General features: G+C 36.8%; 1 protein-coding gene across 3 annotated transcripts in view; it reads right to left on the reverse strand.

Annotated features, from left to right (window-relative positions):
* Positions 1-17,898, reverse strand: part of acss3 (acyl-CoA synthetase short chain family member 3) — a 108,132-nt gene that overhangs the window by 3,933 nt on the left and 86,301 nt on the right. For all 3 annotated transcript variants that reach the window (XM_058773047.1, XM_058773046.1, XM_058773048.1), the window contains 4 exons: positions 11,794-11,897; positions 3,726-3,821; positions 3,497-3,560; positions 1,501-1,582 (listed from right to left, as the gene is read on the reverse strand). In XM_058773047.1, the coding sequence (XP_058629030.1) occupies positions 1,501-1,582; positions 3,497-3,560; positions 3,726-3,821; positions 11,794-11,897 (346 nt within the window). The remainder of the gene's footprint in view (positions 1-1,500; positions 1,583-3,496; positions 3,561-3,725; positions 3,822-11,793; positions 11,898-17,898) is intronic.

Genomic DNA, 17,898 nt, shown 5'->3' on the forward strand with positions numbered 1-17,898 from the left:
TTTGCCATTGTAGGAATAAACTACAATTTAAAACACATGAAAAATAGAAAAGAGTTCTTTTAAACTGTAGTAATATTTCACAATATTACTATTTTTTTTTACTATATTATTTCATTCAAATAAATGCAGCTTTGGTGAGCATAAGAGACTTGTTTCTAAAAACTTTAGGTTCTCTAATAACATTAAGTGAGGTATCTCACTATGGGAATGCCCCAGGTGTGAAGGTTGAGCTCTATGATACATGGGCAAGTGAAGGTTGTTGTCACATCCAGTCTATATAACCTCACAAAAGTTTGCGGGGAAGACCAGCTAGCCACAGCACAAATTTTCTGTATAGAAATGCCCTTAAACAGTGCCCAAGACGTGGATATAGCCCTGGTAGAGTGAGCACGTAACTCCTTTGGGTGCTCTATATTCAGGTTATTGTAACATAACCCGATTGCCTCCACAACCCAACGTTCAGGACCACGAACAAATCCCAGAGCGGGACCAGTGGTTTTGATACTGAGTGTGACTGCCACGCTCCTCTCATAAATCGGCAAACGAAAGGATGTTGGCCTACAGTCCCCGAGTCGAGTCCTATATGGCATGCCGAGATGGTGGCCAAATAAACCTTAACCTTCGACAAGGGTCTACCCTTATCTAGGAGGTCTTGCAATAAACAGAACACGTCCAAAATTGAACAAATAAGGGATGACGTTTCTTTCTGCACACCCTGCTTTGAACACTCTCCTTTTGAGACTGTATAAAGAGCTCTAAATTGTCTCGGTGACCTTAGGAGGTAAACCAGCTGCATTTAAATTCAACCTCTCACGGGCCAGGCCCAGAGAGACAGTTTCCGAGGGGAGGGGTGGAATATTTCATGGCGTACTTGAGAAAAGAAATCCACGCTCCACGGGCAAAAGGCCTTTCCCTCCTTGGCTGTCTAGCTCTTTGGAGGTGGCCATGAAGGCGCCTGCACTCTCTTCATACGGTAAGTCCACCACAATGTGAAAATCACTATGGAGCTGTGCTGAGAGTAGTGAGCTCTCTTTTTCCCTCTTTTTGGTGCCTAATGAGCGCCACCAAAACTTAAAGCTGAAAACTCGTCTTAATGCGTTAGTCATCCAACTCCAAGTGCGGTCACTCAATGAACGTAAGGAAATATTGCGTTTGGGAGCAGATGGGGGCTCGGTGCCTTGCTCAAGGGCACCTCAGTCCTGGTATTGAAGGTGGAGAGCGCGCTGTACATTCACTCCCCCCACCGACAATCCCTGCCGGACCTGAGACTCAAACCCATGACCTTTGGGTTACATGTCCGTCTCTCTATCCATTAGGCCACGACTGCCCCAATTAATTTATGAATTAATTGGTATAATAATATGCTTAATAATTAATAATATGCTTCAAAAAACTGCCCGTCTACTCCTGTTAGGATAACTTCAAACCTTGAAATGTAGGATATTATAGGTTGTTCTCTAATTTGGATCTCCACTGTATATATTGTAGCTAAACTCTTACAGGGAACTTGGTGAAGTACAGCTCCTTAAACAGCGTCCGATTCTGCCAGAGACTGAGAGCCGCCCCAGGAGGCAGAGGAAGCCTGATGAGAGAAGAAAAAGAGACGCTTTTAGAGGGGGAAAAAATTCAAGATGTGACCTTGCTCTTCTTTGAACCATCAAAGAACAGGATGTTTTCAACCTTTCAGGGTCAGACAATGCTTTGAAGTATGAATATAAATGACAATATTCAGAGGAACAAAAAACTAAAATAAGGAATAAAATACATTTTTAGATGGAAAAAAAAATTCAGGAATAAAAGCATATAACCCCTAATGGACACAATAATCAAAATACTTGAAAAATAAGCAGTACGTGCAAAATAAACACCCATTCGATATCTGGCATGGACCTCCAGAAAGTGTTTATGTCTCGTTTTAGAAGTCACAATTTCCTTTTAATCCGAGCGTGTATCCGGCAGCCTTTCTTGATTAAAATCAAATCTATTGGAGAACTGAAATGACAACAAAACAAACATCTACGAGATTAGTTCCCTCAGCGGCGGGTGAGGACAGGCGCGTCGTCAGCTTAGACAGGTATTGTACCTGAAGAAAGGCTGAAAGAACACAGAAAATGCTGTTTTCCAAGCAGACGGTGTGAGACGAGATCGCATTAGTCATTCCGCTCAGACTCGGGCTTAATGTCCTCGTACAAAGACAGAGATTTTAAAGTCAGATGTGTGATGAAATGATGCTCTCTGCTTTGCCTTTGTGTCAGTAAATCTTTTATTGTGTAGAGAAGATGATGAGCAGATTGAAGTGGAAAGGAGGGTTATTTGTGAAGATCAAACAAAAAAGCTATGCTACCGTCTTTAGGACACGGCACAGGCCTGGACGGGTATCTGAGCAGACGCACCTGAAAAAACATGGGCGTCTACGTGACACGGGTAAAAGCGAAAGAGAACAGGGCTGTCCATACAATCTAGTAATTGTACAGATGACGATGATTATTATTCTGTATTTCATAGTCCACATTTCTGAACACGTTTCTCATGATCTTTTATACATAAATGTTTGAAATTAGCACCTTTTATGGATGAATTTATAATAAGTGAAGGAAAATCATCCCGAGATCCACCTCTTGAAGTTGACACTGACTTCTGCATCTCGACTTTTGCAGTTTACATAACCGCAATTTTTACAATTACTTTGAAATGTGTAAAAAAAAGCTAATATTTACACATTTAAATCGGAACTAAAATATTGCCTTATGAATTATTTTTTATGATCAAATAGTATTAACAAAACTCACATTTCAGGCTAGTCCAGTCAATGCGCAAGTGCAACTTTTCTTTGTGAACTTTTGACTGATAAAATATAAAGTGCCATCCTGGACTGCTTAACTTTTTTAAAAAGACATTTTGAAATCAGTTCGGCACATTCACTCCCTCTCTGACATTTTAAAAGGTGACATTTCTATATTTGTCCTTTTATTAAAGTCAACATCAAACAGTGTTCATCGCAACCCATTAAATGTGCTTGTGAAATGCATTTCTCATGAAAAGGGGATCTTCAAAATATATTTTAAAAAAGGGAAGGGACTTGATTTGTCCATCTGAAACTGACTGGATCGTAAAAAGTGCCGTTTATATGACAGATGGTTGAAAGCGAGGTCTTGGCAATGTCATTTTAAAAGGGGTGTAACTTGTTACATTTCGATGCGATCATGAATTGTGCATTAGGAAAGTAAATGGAGTCCATTTTCACTTTTCTTTCACAAATGGTTTTGAGCAGTAACAATTATGATCCTGTTAGAACATCTTGATGCATCGTGACATACACGTCGCCCAGCTCTAAGAGAAAGTACATCAAAGCAGTGTGCAAAAACACTTGTGCAGGACATGCGGGGTCAAATCTAGCCTGATCCTATTACCGTTATCCATTCCTAGTAAATTTCTGCCCCCTTCCTACTGTCTCTGTCAATAACGAATGAAATATGAAAGGATTAAAATAACTCACTTTACCACAATATTTCCCAGAGTCCTTGGTTTCACCGGTTGCATTTCATCATCAATCACTGTCACTATGAGACAAAGATGAAGAAAGTTTAAGTACTTCAGTCACTTATTGAACCATCCCGTTAAAAACGGTCAATCAAAAGGAGCACTAGCACATAATCCTTCAGTGACGAATGAGAAAGAGTTTGTAATAAACTAATAAGGAGCATGCCAATGTCTAGGAATCTCACCGTTGTATCCAGGCACGGCTTTACCGGCTGTACCAGCGGGGGGAGAGCGTGAGCAGCCCAGACCGATGCAGGACGCAGTGATGGAAGAGCCACTTTCTACAAAAGAGAGACACCATAGTGATCAGAGCTGCATAAGCAGGTCATTCAGAATGAGACACTGATGTCAAAAACATAAGCTTATTAACATATGACTGCCTATATTTGCATATCAATGAGTATTCATTATTTAGCAACTTTGAAGGGGTCTTGTTACTCATTTCACATGCAAAGAGGTTCACCAATCAGAAAAGAGGGCATTAACTTATAGAAATCTTAAAGATGCAGTAAGCAGGTTAATTCTAAGGATTAGAAATTGACTGTCTGCTGCAAGAAACCTTGACTAACATTAGAAGCGGATTTCATGAAAACACAAGTGTAAACACCTAAGCAAAGCAAACTCATTTTTGTACATTTCTTCTTCTATGGTCAATTTTCTCTTTCAGGTCAACTATTGCCATGGGAGTGCAACCGTTTGAAAAGATCCTTGCTCAGCTAGGTGGAATAGAAGTTGGCGTGAAATGGAAATTCTATTTAATAATCTATTCGGAATAACCAAACTTATAAATGTCAATTACCCACACTGTAAAAAAAAAAAAAAACCTTGAGCCAACTTAAAATTAAGGCAACCAGCTTCAGCAGATTTTTGAGTTTGCTCAACTTATTTTTGTGGGAGATTCTCAAATTTTTGTTGTATAAACTTAAAATGACAAGTTGAGAAAACTCAAAAATCTGCTGAAGCTGGTTGCCTTAATTTTAGCTACTGTTAGCTAAAACGCAAGTGATACCACAAGTTTTAGGTGTTTCAAATAAAAACAACAACAACAAAATATTACATGAAAAGTTAACATCGTACAGCCAACTAATACTCCAATCCAACTAGTAATATCCAACTGGAAAATGGAAATAAGTAATAAGTTAAAGTATTAAAATTACTAAAACTGAAATAAAGTAAATAGAAATAGAAAATTAGTAAAATAGAAAAAATAAAATTAAAATGGAAATTTAATAGAAAACTAATAGAAATATTTTCCAAATACAAATCAAAATATTAATAAAACATTAATAAAATGAATAAAACAATTAATCCATTCACATGTTTCGCTCTTTTTACATTGGAATGTTGAATTAATGATCAAAACGTCATAACTTGATCTTCCGGTGAAACAGCAAACTTCTCTCTGGTGACATATGCAGGACTGATCCAATCATTTAGTCAGTCAACTGCAAGCTGGCATTCAAATCTGCCTCCATCCAATCCAGCAGCTGACGTTTATTTCTTCTTTTAGATAATCAGTTTCCTTGGATGTAGATCCCAAGACAGAATCTCTTTCATCGTGACCTTAAGGTTAGTTCCACATATTTATATGTAGGTTTAAATGACAGACATTTCAAAGAAAACTCTACCAATCCCTTGTGTACTAAGATCTGTTACTGCCACAACAATGCATATTAAGTATGTACTGCACAACACTGCATTGACCCAGCAGCACTCACGCCTGCGTCTGTGTGCTTGCATAAATTACATGTCTGGCTTATAAATAAACATCATCAACAAAAGTTAAAAATACTTCACAATCAGTAGACGACAGCGTGACACAGAGCAAAGCGTTCACAAATAGAACACAGACTTGTTCGTCATCCATCTCGGAGCCAGATGCTACAGGAGAGCTGTGAACAGCAGGAAGACAGAGTGAGTGAGCGAGTGATGAAGAGTGGGCAAGGGTAACTGGTAAAAAGAGAGAGAGAGAGAAGGAGAGTGAGACAGAAAACTGTTGGCATCACAGCGTGTGGCACCACGAGTCTGTCTGCCACTGCTGCCGTGAGTAATGCAGAAATCTCAAACACTTTTCACAGGTGACGCGCAGCGTGAAGACACGCACACAGACAGAGCGGGAAAGAGTTTCTGAATATTCACGGATTAGCATTTAGGTCATTTATCTACACCATGTCTTTCAAAACTTGTATGAATTCTGAAGAATGTGCAGGTTGCTCTTTCCCATGAAACTATAATGCACGGGGACTGGAGCTTTTAAGTGTCTAAACAGGCAAAATCACCTTAAAAGTTATAGGCTGCATTCAATATGCCTACTTCTCTTCTCTGCTATTAAGGCAGTCGTGGCCTAGTGTTTAGAGAGTCAGACTTGTAACCCAAAGGTCGTGGGTTTGAGTCCCTCTACCTTTAAGTATGTGAAAAACAGTAGTAATGTCCAAATTCATAGAATTCTTAAAACAGTAGGCAAAAATTCTGAAGTATGCATCAGATCACATGAGGCCATGGGAGAGGTTTTGTGAATGGCAGTGAAGCGACGCAACCTTTTTTTTACAGTCTATGGACGCAACAATAGCTGGTACATCACATGACTCATATATGTAGCTGTCTGGATACTGCACACATTCATAGTATATTGTATATTCATACTATCTTTAAAACCAGTCTTAAGTGTCAATTTTTTCGAAATTGAGATTTATACATAATCTGAAAGCTGAATAAATAAGGATCATGTTAATGTTAGGATCAGACAATATTTGGCTGAGATACAACTATTTGAAAATCTGGAATCTGAGGGTGCAAAAAAATCTAAATATTGAAAAAAAATCACCTTTAAAGTTGTCCAAATTAAGTTCTTAGCAATGCATATTACTAATCAAAAAATAAGTTGTGATACATTTACGGTAAGAAATTTACAAAATATCTTCATGGAACATGAAAGAAAAATTGATCATTTTGACCCATACAATGAATTTTTGGCTATTGCTACAAATATACCCCAGCGACTTAAGACTGGTTTTGTGGTCCAGGGTCACAAACAGGAAGCACTTATTCAAAAGAAGTGCCTGCTCAGAGAGTTTGCCATTCAGAGTTTGGGCGTTCACATAATGTTTTTATGTTTAAAAATGCAAGACAGGGCAGTGCATTGATTAACAACACAAAGCCCATAGACATGTAATTTAAAATCTGTACTTATTTTAACTTCAGTGCCGCATTTTTAGATTGCCGTGACAAAAGTACCTTCCATAGTCATTCAAACAGCGAATAAATTATACAGAGAATGCGAGCAAAGAACTTACATTGCCAAAGAACATTATGACTAACTTCAGTCTAGCGCGAGTTTAAGCATTCTCAAAAAAAAAAACTCCTCTTATAGTTAGTAAAGCCGTCTATAGAGTTTGATGAATGAATCTCTTACTTGCATCATACTGTAAGTACATCTGCACTTTGCTGTTTACGATGAAGAGAAAATTGGCGTGAGAGCTGAATTCAGTCAGTGAGCGCGCACCTAACAAATTACTCATCTGAACGCTCTGACTGGCCATTGCATTCATAAGCTTAACACACTCCTGTGTGATTGGTTATAACGTGCAACACAGTAAAAACGCAAAAAGGAATCATGGTGCAACATTGAGCAGATCTAAATGTAATGCCGCGGTCAACAATTTTCACTTTATTCGCAACAGCCATAATGGATTTAGTTGAACTATACAGCAGCATTTGTGTCCTTGTGTTGCCATAGTGTGTTGCCCTGAGGGTAGTGCGGATATTACGTCATTGATTTAAACGATTTACAAATCCTTTGAGAAATTTTGGGATAACGCAAGTACACAACTCCATGAAATATATCACTCTGTGCAAGTCATTTTTGAATATTTTAATGGTGAAATCTTACATATTGTGCCTTTAAGAGATGGATCGCCAAAAGATAAATAGTTATCAGTATCTGTGAAACTTTTCATGGCTGAGTTCAAATTGTCCTTTATACCTTTATATAGTGCACAATTTAGGGTGTTTCAGAGTGGTGGGGCCCACAACCATAGTGGACGTAATCACAAATGCTCATTCAATCCCATAATGCACTGTGAGGGTCATGCAGAGTTATTTCTTGAGCCTCAGCAGAAGACAGTATTAATGTGGTGGTAAATGCTTGTTCACAACCAAACTGGCAGCTTTTTTAAGTTTCTACAACTACACAAAAGTGGCCTGTCCTGAAGAGTTCACTGGCCCTTCTAGCGAACTCGTTGTCTAAATGCATTTACTAGATTTCATGTGGATATTAGTACATTAAGTTTTAGGGGGCGATTGCAGACACAGCCCATTATAAAAGTGGTTGATAACCTCTACATCTTCTGTAGCCATTCAATAGCTTTATGTTACAAACATAGCAACATTTAAGTCACAATTTCTTTTTACGTTTCCATTGAACAAAGGTTTGGAACATAAAAAGGGTGAGTAAATACTAATAATTTGAGAATTTTAATTGTAAGGGTCACAGATAGGATGGGAAACTACAACTAATGCTTAACCCAGTTGGTGGAAACTGCTAATTAATCGAGAGGGTTTTGACACAAATGGCTAATTAGTTACTTCTGAAGTTCATGTCCTAACATCACCTGTTTTTTAAAGTTATTGCCAGCCACTTGACATCAGAAAGTTGATTTAGTGGACTGATAAAGTTTACCAGAGTCAAACACTCACGCGCACACGGCGGCCAGCGACGCTCAGGGCCGCGTTAAGGTCGTTCGTACAGCCAGCAGTCATTGCCACTTACTCCCAACTGGAAACATACCAGTTGCCCAGCAACAGCAGTGACATCAGCAGCCCTCATCACCAAGCCCCCCACCTCTTCACGGCAGGAGTTGCGTCTTAAAATAGCACACAGATTATTATCAGGTCTCAAAAGCGGCAGCCTTTCTTTCATTTTGTGTGTGTACTGGATGAACGTTGCCGTGGAGAATAATTAAATGACACATTTACATACATGTGCGCATGTGCACAAGATTGCAAACACATACTGTCTGATTTGAACAAAATGCTACAAAAGGCTGTGCTATGTGGTTAATATAGCCACTAAAGGTATTGTTCATTTACTATTATAGTATTTATTAATATTTTGAATTAGCTGCTACTTTTATATTTTCATCAATTTTAAGCTTTAGTCATTTTGTTATGTGCTTTTGTCATGAGCACGCCATTACTTATTTATTTATTCTATTAGCTTTTATTTTCATTTCAGGTTCAGTTTAGCTATTTCAGTATCTCAACTTGAACTTAATTCAGTTTATTACAAAGGCAACATTTATAAAAAAAAATTTTTTAAAAATCTTTTTTTTTCTTCTTTTTTTTCCAAGTTTAGGTTTTTCAAATTTATCATCATCTAATATTCTTACTTTATTTCAATTATATTTCAGTTGCCAAAAATTATTTTAATTAGCTTAACAAATACAACACTGTGATTACTAAGTTAATAAAACATAATAATAAAATAATAAAATTAAGGATATAAAATTGAATTTCACAATTTTATTAAGCGAATTAAATCAATATTATTTTGACTGAACTTTATATCAACACCATACTGGTTATTGTCAATTTGTCAGTATCATTATTATTAAATTTATTTATTTTTAATTATCAGTATCAGTCATTATTGGATATTTAATAGTTCATGGTAATTTAGCTAATTTCTCAAATTTTACATTTCAATTAACCTCACTGATCTTAAATCTTTAAAAATAATAACATTGTTAAATGTAATCCTAAACAAATCTGAAAAAATGTATATCCACTGTTCATACTGCATATTATAATCTTGCAATGCACAAATTCATTTTTAGTGTTTAGTTTTTCATTTTTAATTTATTTAAACCATTTTGAAAATGTCCATATGAAAATCACATTGGCCAGAATTACAATTGGCCTTTATGAGTGACTGCAATGGTTGCTTTATGCTTCAACACCAAAATTGACCAATCAGAATTCAGAATACATGTTATAATACCCCTTATACTCATCTCCATGTTGAAGCATCCAAACGTATGTGTGTGTGAGAGTGAGAGAGAGAGATTCTGTCACAGCAGCTTGACTTCTGATATTGCGATGCACGCGCGAGCCTGGGGAGGTTTGAGCGGGTAATGACAAAGATAATGAAGGTTCAAATCACTTCCACTTTATTTCAGAAAAGCTATCGCATCGGCGCAACCAAACTACTGTTACACTACACCTCATCAGCTCTTCTAATCAAATCTCACTCTGTGCCGCTGAACAATTCAAACACGCTGTGGCATTTGTGTGTTTGCATGCCGAGGTGGAGGTGTGGCTGTTATTACAAGTCATCTAATAATACGACTGGTCTTGATGGTGATGCATAAACATGCTTTTAATCATGAATTGGATGGAGACAGAGTGAAATTATAAATGGAGAGCAGGACACATACACACACACACTGTGAGGACAGAATCATTTATCACATGAAGCACTTTGGCCTCTCTGGTCCTGTGCTTCCTCACATACAGATCCATTGTTTTTTCCGTTCACGAATCAATACGGATCTGTCACCGGTTTTAAATTTGTGCCGTCAAATGACACAAAGACTTCACCAGTACCTACTAGAAAGTTGGATATGAGAGCGACGGAGAGGTGATTCAGTTCATCTTGTACAAATATTCTCCAGTCAAGCTCGGAAATAAACCTGTTTATTTCTCAGAGATATTTATGAGCTCAATATGTTTTGCAGCCAGTATAGAATGAAGGAGTAACCCAATTCATTATACATGTGATGGTTTATGCATCATGCTGGCAATAGGGGTTATGAATATCAAAAGAAGTGTCCTGTACTTCAGACAATCCATTTCAGGCTTGCCAGAGAAATAAGGGCGACTTTATGGTCAGGAATTCAGCATGCATAAAAATAACCAACAGAAAGTTGCACCATTTTAGTGGAGCATAAAGAAACTAAAGAGTATCAATCAGTTAAATAATAATAGTTTTTCATAATATTTGGTTTTACTGTAGTTATTTAGTTATGGTTTACTGTACCGAGTTATTTACTTTCAATGTACAGTATTGCATCGAGCCTTTTTTTTGTCTAAACTTGTGAATTTAATATAATCTTCTTTTTTTTTTTAAAGATTGCAATCTTACTTTTTAGTTTGTCAATAACGTTCCAATAAAAAAAAGGGGAAAAAAGTACTTTTTGTTATAAAGAGATAACGTACTCATTTGTTAAGTAGTCATTTTCGCACACTTGCAAAATATGCTTAATTTTTACATTCCAAAATGGTAATTTTAACCCTCTGAGTTGTTCGCATGGGGGGGGGGGTTTGTTTGTTTGTTTTTTTATTATTATTATTTCAATGAGATGAATGTACTATATTTTAGTTTGATAATATTTTTTATTTAATATTTTGTATTTGTAGGGAATTTTACAGTACTGAATTATATTTACGGAATAGTTATGATCCATTTATGACCTCTTAACCACTTTTGTTTGTTTGTTAAACAAACTTTTTTCTTGTTTTTACAAACATGATTTACTCTAAAACTGCAAGAAAATCAATCTAAGCAAGTTGTGTTCCAAATTTGAGATTGATGTCTGAAAAAATTAGCATTCAGTAAGATTTTGTTTGGGCACATTTCCAAACATTTCTAATAGATGAAATTTATTTTCCATTCCATTTTCCTGGATTTTTCAGTAAATAACTACATTCTAATATGCACCTTTTAAAAACATACTCTAACACAGCCAGGTTTGGGATAAGTAAGACTTTTGTTTTGTTTTTGATAGGAAGTCTCTTATGATAAGTCAGCTGAAGGGAATCATATTGTGCTAACCAATGGCATAAATATCAGCTGATATCAACAGATATTACAAAACAACTGACCCACAGGATCACCCTTTATCTTAGGCTTTGTTCAGACATATGTTTTTGGCATAATGGAATGAAATCCATTTATTTGTACTCTGAACAACAAATAAACTTCTGTTTTTACAAAGTCAATGGACTTGACGTGTAGAGTGCTCTCTTCTCACAAATGACAGCTAGCAGTTGTTATAAAAGAACATTTCTTGGTGTTGTGCTGATGCGGAAGTCATTACTATGGCAACTGGTGTAGACATACAAATGAAATGTCAGTGTGAACAATTAGCCCTAAAGTTTGAATCTGAAAAATGGCATCTGAATCAGTGTGAACAATGCCTTAAAAGACAAAAAGCAGACAACAGAAATGAACCAGAGCATAAGACAGTGACTCACCAGTTTGCCACCAGTGATCCAGCACTGGGACTCCAAAACTTCTCTTGGCCCATTCGAGGGTCTCTATATCACAGCGTTCCCCAGCTACAAACAAGTTCCTTAGCCTGCCGAAAGAAAAATACCAGCTCTTAGAAAGTCTGTAAACTTCAGAGCAGCCTCATGTGTCCCTAAAGATTTTGCTGCAAAGAAATGTGAAAAGCAAGAATGCAGGTGTGCATTAAATATTTATTGAACTCATTCTTGTAGTAAAAAAACAAGAAGCACTGACAAGCGGTGATTGGATGAAGCACAGCGGGTGTAAAGGTGAGGATTCACTGTCCCTGTCATCAAACTGCCCGCAATCCTCAAACATGAAAATGGATTACAATGTAGCGGGTGACCACATCACATAAATCCTTTCATCTGCTCAAGCCTACAGTAAACTACACCTGTAATACCGTAGAGACACTCACAAGAGAGCAAAGGACAGTCAAACATCTTTTCATCAGAGGCATGTTTGAAATGCTAATACTAGGAGTAGTGAGTGATTCGATTGATTTGGTAGCTTGAGAAGCACAAGCTAAGCTGGAAAGTTGCTTTATTTTCAGACTGTCTTTGCATTTGCATTAAAGGGATAGTTCATTCAAAAATGAAAGTTCTGGTATTAATTACTCATCCTCATGTCGTTCTAAACCCGGAAGACCTTCGTTCATCTTCGGAACACAAAATAAGATATTTTTGATGAAATCCGAGAGCTTTCTGACCCTGTATAGACAGCAAGGGAACCGACACGTTCGAGGCCCAGAAAGGTAGTAAAGGCATTGTTAAAATAGTCCATGTGACATCAGTGGTTCAACCTTAATTTTAGGAAGCTACGAGAATGTTTTTTGTGCGCAAAGAAAACAAAAATAACGACTTGATTTAACAATTCCTTCTCTACAATTTTCTTCTCAACAATTTCTACCCGTCAGTCTTCGATGCGCATTCACGACAGTACCACGAAACATTTGTGTGCATTCCTCTGATTGTAAACAAGGTGCAGCACATGCATATACTACATCAGAATGCTGGCTCCTGCATCAGCAGCATCACACACATGCGTGGAACTGTTGGGAATGAACGTTGAAAGCTCAGATCATCAGAAAGTTCTCGGACTTCATCAAAAATATCTTAATTTGTGTTCCGAAGATGAACGAAGGTCTTACAGGTTTGAAACGTCATGAGTGAGTAATGAATGACAGAATTTAAATTTTTGAGTCTACTATCCCTGTAAATAAAAATACTAATGTTATTAATAAACTAATAATAATAATAATTTAAAAGGCCTCATAATGAAATATAATATATTTCTTAAATTTATATTGTAGGCCTAGACCATTATTACAATTAATAAAATAATTTAACATTCATTTATTCATTAACCATCTTATTCCATTATTTAAAAAAAATACATAAATGGTTATATAATTTAGTTATTCAATAAGAATAATGCCCCCAAAATTATTGATGCAAATATTGACCTTTAAAAATATGGCACAGTATATCCAGCATGGTATTAAAAAAAAAATGCAACTGCAACAATGTATTTTATCTTTTTTTATACTACACTGGGGACATCCATTTCAAGATTTTTACTAAACCCCACACACAGTGAAAATTTATTGGAAGTATATAGATTTGTCTTATGTTGCTGCACATTATTTACATATTTTGATAAACCAGTTGAGATTAGTATTTCCTGCATTTGAAAGCTAAAGTACCAAAATAGATCAAAACTTCTGATACAGCAACTGTTTTAAGTAAAATGTTTCATGGCTAATGTTAAGTCAAATAATTTATATGGTTTTATTAATTGGGAATTCATCAAGATGTAGTGGATCTGAATGAAACCAATTTGGCACAAAATTTTACCTGCCACAGAAAATTTACTTTAACATGAAAATAACAGTTAGCATAAATAAAATAACTGAATTTTTCTGAGTCAGTGTTTATGAGCAAGTAACAGTATTACAGCTGAGTTCCTTTCACTGTTCTGCTCCAGGGTCAAACAATGCAGAAACTATTCAATTACCTGGAGTCAAGGTCACATGCGTGTGATCTGCATTACAATAAGATGGAGGTCGTTCACTAGCACACAAGCACACACCTTCCCTCTTCCCACATCCCACGCCTGTTGTGTTCAGAAGCACAATCAGTGCCGTTTCTGTGCTTTTACACGCCTGAAAAAGGTCACCTGACTCAAACATTACTAATTAATTAAATATTGGCTTTCTTACAAGCCATATGCAGGATTTTTCCTCTCTATTCATGAACTTTATGCTTCCGATGCGAGGGGCATTTATGCAATTTCCATACAGTCATGCAGTAGAAACGCTGTCAGAGTGAAAGCACAACACAAGCTTGCCATCACAGTTATGTGTACTGTGTGAAAAGAGCCTTAATTTGATATTTAATGACACAAAAATGTCACAAATGAGTCAGATTGCAGTTCCTCTAAGGAAAAAAGCTCATGACAACAAGAAAAAGAGGCACTGATGTATATGAAAACAGGATCGTTCACTATATTAAATGAAAGTGTGTACTTAAGTAAAACGGTTGTGCTACAACTTTTGCATCTGCAATAAAGTCATCCATTTGCATCAGTGTTTGTGTTTACAACTCCACAGATGTATTCAGGAATCCAGGTGTGCATTTCTAATGCAGCGACCTTTTGCAGGTGCGCTTTAACATCGGCCTTATGATCTTGGCAAGAGAGCAGATCCTGATCTTACAGCGTAGCTGCTGAATCTCTGAGCTGGAAAATTCTATTGAGTGGAGTCGTGCCCTCTGGCATGCATTTAAACCCATGTTGAGAGCTGCAGGTTACGGCGCAGACGCGCGAGACACTGAGAGCCTGTGCTTTTGTGTGAAAGTCACGCATTGCACAGCTCCTTTGGGTCGAGCTAAATTGCCCTTTCTTCCGTTTCATATTTGCGAACGTCTTTCGTGCTTATGTGTCACTTAGGTTACAAAAAATAAAAGAAAAGTGGGTTATGCATTCATTAAGGGTCATTTTAAAGATGCATAGCATAATAATAGCTGATATAGCCAGAGCAAAATAAATCCAATTTAAAAGGAAATAACGGCTGTTTATTTTTCTAGTGAAAAAATACATCATAATTTCTACTATGATTTGCATAAGCCAAGTGCAAAAAAACAAACAAGTGATTATCATGCAGCATAAATATTCACGAGGTGTCAAAAAATATAAACGAGCACCATCTAGTAAATTACAAAGCCTATTATGCTATTATTGGACAGTAATAACGTTACAGTATTTTCTGATCCAGCTGGGTCCAAAATTGTTTTGTGTTTTATTTTCAAAGGCATATATTCATGGCTATATCACTAGGGCTGGGTATCGAGTTCTATACTTTTAAGCACCGTCCGAATTGCCTCATGCTATTGGGTATTGAAAAATGTCTCGTTCAATACCTAAGGGTTTAATCTAGTCAACGTCAGGGAGCCAATTAACATGCAGCATGCTTGATGTGCCTAACTCAAGCCTAGTGATTTTCTCTTGTGAGGCAACACCCTGTATTGTTATGAAAATAGGCAGAACCTCATGAAGTAATCATCGTAATCATGTGTTTATTAGCTTCATGTTTCATCCGTAGAAATGTTTTTTTGGGTTTCTTCTTTATAGAACTGAACATGGAAGTGTAATGCACATTCGTCATTTGAGACAGGGCGGGTTATGAACGTGTAATATGATTGACATATGAGCAGCAAATGAGTATCCTCTGAGACAGAACAGCGACTGTGGAAGAGAAAACAGGCAGAAAGCACTGGAATCAGCTAATGCTCATCAGCAATTAAGTGGAAAATTCATAGAAATGATGATTCTATCCAAGCTGTGATTTTAAAACGAAAAACACACTAGTGTAAACAGCCTAAAAGATGTGGAAACTGAAAACCATTTGAACTTTATTAAAACTATTTGCACTGATTTATTGTTAATAGTTACATTTTGTTCCTTTGTGCAATGTAATCTTGTTAAAACGGATTTTATAAAATTGGTATTGAAAAAAGTATCTTTCAGGAACCAGTATCAAAGTTAATGTATCAAATTTTTTAATAATACCCAGCCATATATACACTACGATTCAAAAGTTTGGGGTCAGGAAGATTTATTTTCTTCTTGTTTTCTTTTTCTTTTTTTTCATCTTTAATATTATTTCTTATGATTATTATTTCTTATAACAACAGGAGAGCACGCCGCTACAGCTGAGAAGATTGGCCCTGTTACGGGTGTTTTCCTCTATAGTCGGGAACAACTCTGGCAGCTGAGACAATATGGTGATCGAATTTCACTTGAATTACCAAGAGAGTGTACGAGGGGGAATACAACAAGAAGGAGACGGAGGAGAGGTCGGCATGCCGGAGTGAGGCAGAAGGTCCGGGAGAAGATATTGAACTTCCGTCCTTGTCATTTAGACCCTTTTACCTCCCTAGGGAGTATGTTTATAACTCATCTATATTCATCCACGGGCGAACTTCCGGGCTGCGGCCAAAATTATTATATGTTGTTGTTGCTCGGTTGGAAAACATTGCACCAGATGCTCCTAAATTTGTACTGGGGGACTTTAATGGCTGTTCTATAGCAGTATATATCAGTATATATCTTGTCCTACTACAGGAGAAAGGGTACTTGATTTGTGTTTTGGAAATATTAAGAAAGCATATAAGTGTGATTCAGACCACAATGTGATACATTTGGTTCCTCTTTATAAAAAGCAGCTTAAAAGCAGCAAGCCTGAGTTGAGAACCATCGAGATATGGAATGAGGAATCTGTGGACTGTCTTAGAGGATGTTTTGATTGTACAGCATGGCATGTCTTTATGGATACTAGTGAGGATTTAAATGAGCTGAATAATGTGGTGACAGATTATACACATTTTTGTGTGGCTAATGTCATAAAAACAAAATGTATTAAAAAGGTATCCAAATGACAAGCCGTGGATAAACAGGGAATTAAAAGCAGCTTTGAAGAAGAAGCAGCAAGCTTCTCAGACAGGTGATAGAGCACAGGTTAAAGTAATGCAAAAAGAAATTAGACAAATCATTAGTAGGTGTAAACAATTACAAGCAAACAATTGAGAGAAAGATAAGGGATAATAATTTAAGGCAGGCATGATTAATGATTAATCATGGGGATGATTTGGCCTTCGCAAATTAATTAAATAAGTTTTTTGGTAGATTTGAAACATCAGATTGCAAATGAATGTAGGGCGGGAGGTCCTTGCTATGTACCTACCGCCTGGAAATTTTCATTTATAGTGCCCATGCCAAAAATATCAAAACCTATAGTTTTAAATGATTATCGTCCGGTAGCTTTGACATCTATGGTCATGAAGAGTTTTGAAAAAATATTGTTGGATCGTGTTCTTTCTGAGGTGCGAAACAAACTTGATCCTTTACAATTCGCATATAGGCGGGGGAGGAGTACAGAAGATGCCCTCTTGTATATGCTGCAAAGACTCTATTGTCATCTGGATCAGCCAAAGCGATATGCCCGTGTTACGTTTATAGATTTCTCATCTGCATTTAATACTATACGACCACATATTCTAATGGAAAGATTGTTTAAGCTGGGTATGAATAGCAGACAGATCTTCTTTGACCGATAGATTACAGTGTGTCAGGGGAAATTCTGTGAGGAAGAGCCATGCAATTCTTCGGGATGCATCACATCCTTTGTGGTGAATATGAGTTATTACCATCTGGTCAAAGGTACAGGGTACCATTATTATGGACTGCCTGTGCACAAAGATCTTTTATATCCTCCAGTATAGCTCTGTTAAATACATTTTTGTGATATCACAGTTGTCATTTTACATCTATGGCAGGGATTCTGTTGTTATGAGAGGGATGTTGTCTGATGCTGGTTGTATTTATTTGTAATTTGTTGTAACCTGTTGATGTTTGTATTTGTTAATTATTGTTGTTGATCACTGAGGAGTTGCCACAAACACAAAATGAATTTCCGAAAGGACAATAAACTAACTAACTATTATCAGTGTTGAGAACCATTTGACAGGATTCTTTGATGAACAGAAGAGCATTTTTAAACAGAAATCCTTTGA

This window comes from Onychostoma macrolepis, chromosome 04, assembly GCF_012432095.1.
Source record: "Onychostoma macrolepis isolate SWU-2019 chromosome 04, ASM1243209v1, whole genome shotgun sequence".
Classification (NCBI taxonomy): domain Eukaryota; kingdom Metazoa; phylum Chordata; class Actinopteri; order Cypriniformes; family Cyprinidae; genus Onychostoma; species Onychostoma macrolepis.